At 30.6% G+C, this 9,791-nt stretch overlaps 1 protein-coding gene across 1 annotated transcript; it reads left to right on the top strand.

Annotated features, from left to right (window-relative positions):
* The first annotated feature begins 494 nt into the window (after positions 1 to 494).
* Positions 495 to 9,120, top strand: LOC129906662 (uncharacterized). The gene is made up of 3 exons (XM_055982521.1): positions 495 to 750; positions 7,291 to 7,392; positions 7,456 to 9,120. Exons 2-3 carry the CDS (start codon positions 7,365 to 7,367, stop codon positions 8,901 to 8,903), a joined length of 1,476 nt encoding a protein of 491 aa, XP_055838496.1. The 5' UTR covers positions 495 to 750; positions 7,291 to 7,364; the 3' UTR covers positions 8,904 to 9,120.
* Positions 9,121 to 9,791: the final 671 nt, after the last annotated feature.

Here is a 9,791-nt window from a genome sequence, read left to right as displayed (position 1 = left end):
GGCTTCTTAAGGTTTTGACAGCCCAGCCCATTGAAATTGTTGTTGTAAACAAATTTGTCTTGGAAATTGTTGTTGCTTTTGACTTTGCCAAATGCAAACGTCAAAACCTTATTACCCCATTTTGTAAGATGGCGGCTCTAATGATCATACCTTGTCTTTTTATACCATGAACGACATTCACCACACCTCGCAGCTTGTAGGCAAACGTCAGTTGACCGCCGAGTTTCCAGTCTTGGTATTTTTTGTTTATGCTTAGATCGGTACGTGAACGCACCCAATTTCTACGTCTTGCGTCTTCGTGTAGAAGTAGACTCACATGGTAGAAAATCTTCCTTTTCATCTAATCAAATTGTCTTACTCTTTTGCACTAACCTAAGCATACGTGTGGTTAGTTTCCATGTAATTATAACCGAACAAATAAATACTATATTTCTGGCAGTGCCATCAAAATTGCCTTTTCACCACAGCTGTAGTAGATTACGTGCTTTGTGGTAGTCTGGTAGTAGATAAAATTTGTAAATCATAAAATGGCAGCCTTCGAAAATGTCAACGCGTTAAATTTAATCTAATGGCTTGTTCTAGAGCAAAATAAGTATTTTAAATTTGTACATACTTGATTTATTTTATGAATTTAAGTGCTTATCGAATTATATTTGTATATAACTTTTAACTTAAACATATTTGCTACGAACAAGGTTGCAGTTTTTGGAAATGCTTTTTATTTAAAGCGGATAGAAGAAGCTGCTCTAGGTAATTTAGATGATAATAATTTTGTAATCTGAAGTAAGAAAATTTCAAATTTATTTCGTACTCGTTTTACACATTAAAATTCTATTTGGCTTATAAAATGGATTGATATTGCAATCATTTAAATTTGGGTTCTTTCTACTGAACTCTTTTACTATTTTTAAGTGGTCCGGGAATTTCCTTCTAGTATTTATTAACTCTTTTTTTTCTGTGCATTAAGATCAATGTTAGTATATGTATCTTCATAATGCTTTTTTCTTCATTTACAAATGCACAGAAAATAAACTTTGCAGGAGAGGAAATTGGTTCTACACTACCTACATAAGAAGATATTTTTGTTAATATAAGCAGGTCATTTAATGCACATATCTATTTAATATCATTTTTAATTTTTCTCATTCTGTACAAGTTTCTCTCATCTTTTCTTTTTAATCTCATTTTGAATTCAGATTATTCGAATATACAAAATATTATGCCTATTAAATAAGTCTCAATAAACCTCTATGAGTTAATTGCAGACCTCTTTGACCCTTCTAAACCAAACATTTTTTGAATTTCTACAACTTAATTTTTATATGAGCATGTAGGTAAGCCAAAAATACAAAGTTTTGCAGAAATCAGTTCAACAAACGATATTGCAACATAAATTCTTTCTCTTTTCTTTTGGTCCCACTTATATTTGATGGCTAGAGAAAAGGACATCTCAAAAGTTTGATCAGAACTGAAAAAATAACTGTTTGATGTATAGTTCTTTATAACTGTATAAGTGCGTCCCAAAAGTAATGGTTTAAAAGATATATGTGGATAGACGAACTTAAGGGCTCTCAGAATTTGTTAACTTGTTGATCTCAAATCCTTACGGTTTTCGATTAAATGCAAATTTCGAATAAATCCCTAGTTTAAAAAAATTTTTTGCTCCCTCTATTTATACCTACCTTCTTGTTTTTTTTACAAATCTTTCACTAAAACATTGGTTTTTAATTAGGAATCAACACACTTTATTTTGTTCGTCAAATAAGGTACAAATAAGGTAACAGCTCGAAGGTTCAACACTCTATTTCTTACTTACATTTGCAACACACTATATATTAACAAACATTGTTATAGATGGGTTGTAAATAGTAATACTATACTCTATTTTTAAAAATTGTAAAGAAAAAAAGAAACAAACACATAAAAACTAAAAACTAGAGTTAAATACAAATTGGACTCTGGCTGATATAACTTAAACAGTCTAATAACTTTCGATTTTTAAGACTCTAACTTGAACTTTTTTATTGCTGATTCTATAACTTGAATAATTAAAACACTTGAACCTATAACTTGAACAAATTAATTGAGAAAGTGAAACTTCTAGAACATCAAATTTATCATGAGCCCTTAAGACCTACCAAGTTTCAAGAAAAAATATTGCTTCTTCAACGAGATAAACTGGAAACAAGGTCAATATGTCTTCTCCGTTACTTTGAAAGACTAAGCAATGTAGCGATTTAGAAAATGAATCAGGAAAAAACTTCAAATAGATATTTTGTTATGTTTTGATTTATCGATTTATATGGATTTATTATTTTTTGCCAAAATTTTATTTATTTGTTTTTCTGATGCAAATTCATTTTCCGTGACAAATGATTAAAACTTCAAACAAAATGAAACAAATCGTTCCTCTGAAGTATTAAAATTTTTTCCTGTTCTACTGCAAACAAAAATTGTTTCGTGTGTATCAATCAGGAAAAAAGAGAAGGTAGATTTTGTATGTGTCAACTGAAATAAATTTTCCTGGTCGCTATAAACGACGATCAGAAAAAAAATATTCAGTTCCATACTGCGCCTAAAATAATAATTTTGTTCTATCAACCCTAGAAAGATAAAGTACGTCGAATCCACGTATGCAGTTTTTGTGTTTCTTTTGAATTATGCAATAAAAATTAAAAAAAAACTCCTTTTTTTTAATTGGACTATTACCACGTAACAAATTGAGTTATAAACGACAAATTGTTGACAGAAATAATTTCAATTCAATTTATTGACGTAGGTTATATTTTACTTAATTTTAATAAGGTTATCTTTCTAGGGTTAAGAAAAATAGGTAATAATAAATAACATTAAATTTGGGAAATTAAAATTATTGATCTAAAAATACCTTTTGCATCTCTTGTCTGCACTATTTCGTAACACAATAATCAAGCATAGATCTTACAAAGGAATTAAATAACGTTTGTAGTGTAAACGTATTATTGCTAAACAAATGTATTTATGTATTGGAAATTTTTGTGAATGTAACGTGAGTTACCATGGAATTGTCTAAATCTTTTTTCTGCATAACTCTTTCTAGCTCAGTATTGGATCCTACTTACCTAAATTATTTACTTTTACGCTTTTAAAGTATTCTTCCGTCTAATTAAAAAAAAAATGGCTACAAAACTGCGAAAAACTCAATTTTAACTGTCATCGCTAGAGATTCATTAAAGTAAAAACTTGGTGAGTTCCAAGATTATCAATAACTATGGAGTTAAAACATTTATAACGATTAAAAACAAAATAAACAAAATTAAACCGTGATATTAAGAATTAAAAAGATTATCGCAAAAGAACTACCAAAATACTTTTTTTCGGTTTTCCGATGTCGGCGTTATCTCCAACAATCGCATACCATACCTTAATTGATAAAATTGACGAAAATTATTTTTAAATTGACGTATTCTGCATGCAATGATTAATGTGGAACATAACAAAAATTAATTATACATAATATTTGATCCTTTTATATGAAGTGAGAGGTATTCCTACCGTTCTTTACAATTTTTGAGATCGATTTCATGTAAATAAGCATTTTCCGGAGTCGTACAAAATCCTCAAAATAAATTTCTCCATGAGACAAAATCTCCAAAAAAATATAATCCAACTTGCCAATATCTCCAAGAGAAAAGGCCCAGCTATAATTGACATAAGCTAGCTTATGCGCGCATAAGCAAACGTGCAAATACAAACACGCTCTATTGAATAGCCATAATCGAGTCTAGCTCCGTTTCGTTAATTTTTTCTCAGTTTCGTTGACTTAAGCAAACATAAGCAAGAGCGATCTCAGTCGCTCGGCGCATAAGTGAATCTGAAGTGTATGTTCAAATACACATGAAAAACAAACAGAGACAATGTGCTTGTGTATTATTTCAAAATAAATGAGCGTGTTTGTGTAGATTGAGAGCAAAATATTCTCTGGTTCAGTCAATTATGGCTATGCGCGCTATTTTAGCAAACATAAGCAAATTTTCGTTAGATTTTTGACATTCGCTTATGTTTGCTTATGCGTGTTATAGTTGGGCCTAAAAACTCCATGGATAAAATCTCCAAAGAAACAATTTTTTTTTGCCAAAACCTCCACGAAATCTTTAAGTTTCGTCTACTAACACTCTTGCTCTTGCGGAATATACACGACAATATTTTTACCGTTATTACATGATAACGATCTTGATTTTGAAGAAATTACGAATGCACTTGAAGTTTGTCAAAAGTATTAATAAATGGAAGTGTCTGTCGTGTTTCATAACAATAGTTATTGCGGATGTGATTACTGTATGAAGATCAAATAAAGGACGAAAAAAAGCTTATTATAAATGAATAAGACTATCATTTCCATTCAAAACATAAAAAAGAAAATTATTATGTTAAAAACAAATATGTTCATGTGGTGAATCATGCGATTTAATCGCGCGATTTAATCGCATGATTGAACATATTTTTTTTGGGATTTTGGCTTGGAGATTTTTGCCATGGATTTTAGTTTGGGGATTTTATCTTAGGGAAAACGTCACCAACCAGCATTTTCTCATCATTTTGCATATGAAAATGAGTTCCGTCTTAAAGAGAGCTTTCTATATAAGTTCGATCTCATCACTGCAAAGTGGGTACTCGCCCATAAAATGTGCGATCAAAAATATAATGCTCATTTTTGTTTAATGAAACGCCTGTATCTGAGAAATTTACTTATGCCGTGTGGTTCAGAGCGCACGACATATGCTTAACGTAAGTTGACAAATCGCGCATATGAGCATTATGGCTATCCCATAAGAATTGTGTATGTTGAGGTTGACAATACCATTTTGACATAAGCCCATGCCCTTTCAGAACCTTTCAGAATACAAAAACTTAAATAATATGGAAAAATTTCCTAATAAATAAGATGAATTTCTTAAGAAAAAAAAATTGTATCTCGGTTATTTATGGAATATTCTCAACAATGTTATACCATTTTGAAAAGAGAATTGAACACACCAACTTTTTAGGTAACTTGCCGAAACATCGTTATGCATTTTTTTACACTACCGTTCATTGAATGAGAGTCATGTAAAATTTTTTAGTACTTAGTTGGGCAAAAAAGTAATATTTGCTTTAAAACTGATGCAGCTGAGTTAAAATTTTTGAATGCATTTGGTAGCAAAGTTATTCACGGTTCCGTGACAAAAGAAAAAAATGATAAAAATTAAGATTTGTAGTCACGGCACATGAAAAACCGTCACAGGGTGACCATTTACAGTAGCGAGCAAAAAAAATGCAAACAAAAAAGGTTAAAAGAGTTTTACATGATAACTAAGTCATTTTACATCGTTATGCTACCAAATTTGGCACACAATATTGAAAATGTTTTATTTTCACGAAACAGAGTCGATTTGTGGAATATCTTACTCCAAGACAATTATTTGGTCAAAAGTCTGCCTAAATATGCGTTTTTAGCCGAGCAAAAAAAATGCAAATGTGTAAAAAACAATAAAGTATAATGATTTATTCATATTTTTTGTTTATGTTTTTGGTTTTTTTAGGTTCATATTTTACTAATATTTTGTTGGGAACTCTTTATTTAAAACAAAGGCGCGGATTTTTTTGATATTGAGTCTATTAAAGACTATCATAAATTTTATGGTATTTGTTCACATTCTGATCAAATTTGCTCCATCAGAACTTTGCATTTTGAATGCTTTCGCTTTCTAATCACCCGATCACAAGATAACAACCCCAAAAACACCAGCCGGTTAGAAAAAAGCTTTTTGAAAATGACCAATTTCGCTGTTCTGAAGTGTCTAACGCGATCTTCAGACCCCAATACCACAGAAAATTTGTAGGATCTTGTAGATCGGGTGATAAGAAAGCGAAAGCATTCAAAATGCAAAGTTCTGATGGAGCAAATTTGATCAGAATGTGTACAAATACCATAAAATTTATGATAGTCTTTAATAGACTCAATGCCAAAAAATCCGCGCCTTTGTTTTAAATAAAGAGTTCCCAACAAAATATTAATAAAATATGAACCTAAAAAACCAAAAACATAAACAAAAAATATGAATAAATCATTATACTTTATTGTTTTTTACACATTTGCATTTTTTTTGCTCGGCTAAAAACGCATATTTAGGCAGACTTTTGACCAAATAATTGTCTTGAAGTAAGATATTCCACAAATCGACTCTGTTTCGTGAAAATAAAACATTTTCAATATTGTGTGCCAAATTTGGTAGCATAACGATGTAAAATGGCTTAGTTATCATGTAAAACTCTTTTAACCTTTTTCGTTTGCATTTTTTTTGCTCGCTACTGTATATGGCTGCGATAACTGTCACCACCTACCCTATCTACCGTTTTCGTTTCGACGTTAACTTTTGGGACACCCTGTATAAAGTTATCTACAGTTCTTTAAAACCTGCTACAGGTTTTGTGCTGTAGTTCATTTCTTATTTAATGTGTTCTTAAAGTAAGTGCAAATTTAAAAATAACTTGAGGTTATTGTTTTTATTCCTATTCTATTTCATGTCCATCAATTCTCGATCGAATATGTTTCAATGTGAGTCAGACTAACTTAAGAAGGAATTTACCACTTCGAACTATTTTCAGCAGATCAAACTACGGCGCGAATAGTCCTCTTAATCAGTTAATTAAAATTTTTAATAAATTCTTTATTCACATTGGTTCTACAAATGATAACTTTAAATCTGTAAGCTTTAAATGTAAATTTTTTGCTCTGAGTAGTTAAAATTTTGTTGTATTTAAATTTAGTTGTAAGTATTTTTGTTTGTAATTTTTAACGTTAGTATTTAACGTATTGAATAAACAACAACAACAATCCTATACGTGTAAGCCACAAACAAATCTGATTTAACAAACATTAAAGTAACTTAAACAATGAGAAATACAAAAATAAAATGATGCAAACTTTTGTGGACGTTTTTCTGGGCTTTTTTTGTTCATAATTGCTTTTTATAAATTAACAATATTTTTTTTGTAATTTTTGTTCAAAATTAGATGCTTATAAGTTGTTTTGTCGAAATATATATATATATATATATATATATATATTCAGAATAAAACATCTTTAAACAGATCTTGAAAAAGTTACTTTATTTCAATACTTCATCACTGTACGCAGATTTTTGTGGGGACTGTAGAAGTCAATTAACAACGTTCAAGCTCATTTCTACAGTTAAAAGTTGTTTTAAATAAATTTCATATTTGTAGGTAAAATTTTTTAATAAATGATTTTTTATTTTGCTTTTTCAGACATAGAGACTTTAATTCCAGCAGTGTGGTGCTTACAATTTCAAATAAAACTAGTTTCACTTATATCAAAGCCAATGAAGAGAAGCAGCTTCACGACTGTTGGCAAGTTTTTATTTGTCTTAATTACAATATCTAAAAATATTCATTGTCATTTTTCTAACACAGAGCCCGCTTATAAAACAGCGAAAATTGGTGGCAAACATATCTCATTGCAAACGATTACTAGTTCCGGGACCCCTGTTACAACATTTGATGGAAAGTTGTATAGCATTCATCAAAACTCAAGTAATACTGTGGGTGGTGGTAGTTCAGTAACAGTAAACAATAAAAAACATCAAATTATTCGCACAGCAGACGGCAACAGTATTATCACCACTGGAAATGCAAATAATTCATTCAAATTTGCATCATCTTCTGAAAATAAACAATTCGCCCTCCCGTTCATTCAGTCTAATGGTGTTTTGAACTCATGTTCCTCCGGTGTGACCGTGAGAAGACCTACCATCTACATAAAGCGAGAAGCCCCCAAAAAAACTATACGAACTGTTACAACGGAGCTCATTGAAAAAAATCCTCACGTTCACTTAGGTGTGTCCGCAGAAAGGCTCGGAATTTTGAAAAATGTCGTCTGCACCACTGCAAATGTACCAGTCATCGATCTTTACCTAACTCTTAAGAAAGTGCGACAAAATGAAGATTTCTCTCTTCTTGCTGAATACTTTGAATTTTCTGAAAGTGAAGTGCAACACATATTTACCAGGACAATTGTAAAACTGGCACGATACTTGAAATTTCTTATCAGATGGCCAGAAAGTAAAAAGTACTATGACCGCCATAAAAATCTCCCAATTGCATTTCGATCAAAATTGTCTTACGTTCAATCACTAATTGAATGCGTCGATACCGAAATACAGGCTCCAACAATGTACCCAAGTGTTGAACAGCTAGACTGTTCTAATTACAAATTTATTTTAACAATAACACCCACAGGAGTCATAAGTTACGTATCCGACGCATACGTAGGTCATAACGACGATCTTACGATATTTAATGCGTGTGATTTTCAAAACGTAATACCGAAATATCTCTCCTTGGTAGCGGATCCAGGGAAAGCAATTCGTCGAAGAAGCAAAAAAGTTAAAGGAGGCGTTTGTGAAACTTCTTTATCTGAAGAAGCGAGCAAGGACATGCAAAAAGGTAGAAGTACAACCATAAATGCGCTCACAATCAATATTCAAGATTCAGACAGCACAACCGATTCAGCAGATGAAAGCGACGATGGCGATGATCAGAACGCTTTAAATGGTACTGTTAGTGGTGGTATCAATGGCGGCGCCGGGTGCTTGTCAAGAAATAACCAACATTCTTCATCAAATTCACATCAGACATTAAAAATTGTAAATAGCGAACTAATATCACGCAAAGTAAAGGATTTCAGAATACCAACTGTAAGAGTGAGGGAGTCAGTTTGTCGTCTACAAATACGCCACATGTTGTATTGTTTAAGAGAATTCAGAGTTTTACAACCTTATGCCATCTTAGAGCCTTTGTTGTATCAGTATATTAATGAAGTTCTGGTAGTAGTATCGGCTTTAACAAATTTACAGAGGTAATATTTTTTATTTATCTATTCAATTCATTTTTTCCAACAATTTTTATAAAAAAAAAAAATTGTTTTCGGGAACGAATAATTGTTGATAAATATTTCGTTTAATTTTTTAAATTTTATCTTATCAATGATTTCTTAAGGATTTAGAAGTTTACAATTTTCAGAAAATTGAATTTAAACACTTTCAGAATGAGTGAAATATAATTAAATTTATAATAGCATATTATATATTGTTTTAAGTATGTTACAACGCTTACGTCATCAATTAAATCAAAACTCCTTAATGACAAATATTTGTATGTAACCATAAAAAGAGTGTATTCTCCACAATAAAAACTTCAGATGGATCCACAAAAAAAGTTTATCTGATTGTTTAAATATTAATTATTTTTTTTTTTTTTTTTTTACTTTGTATGTAATAAACCTAACAGCGCACTTAAATATTACGTTTTTCGACACTGAAGGCAAACAGTTCAGAGCAAATAATGTTAGAAAAATGCATTAATTCTGTCGTCGATTTGAAAATCGAAATTTTATTTTTTTGGGAAATCAGAAATCAGTTATATGTATTTTCTAGAAAATGCGAAAAAGGAAATATATAATTGTATACTCATTTTGCATAAACATTAGATTTTAGATTATTAATTTTTTCCCGATCGACGACGTTATCTATTTAAAGAAAATATATATGTATATACAAAATTATTAAATAAAAAAATTTAAAAAACCGCTTTGTAAAATTATTAATTTTGAGTTAATCCTAAAAACCAAAAAGTATATAGGCCTGTCTTTTAAAACTTTCTAGGTCACAAAAATTAATCTGATTTGTTGAAATTTTCTTAAAGCCAGAGCTCTAAAATTTCGAGTACCAGGACATATTAACATATACTTA

This window comes from Episyrphus balteatus, chromosome 1, assembly GCF_945859705.1.
Source record: "Episyrphus balteatus chromosome 1, idEpiBalt1.1, whole genome shotgun sequence".
In the NCBI taxonomy this organism is placed as follows: Eukaryota; Metazoa; Arthropoda; class Insecta; order Diptera; family Syrphidae; genus Episyrphus; species Episyrphus balteatus.
This window is presented reverse-complemented; position numbering and strand designations above follow the sequence as displayed.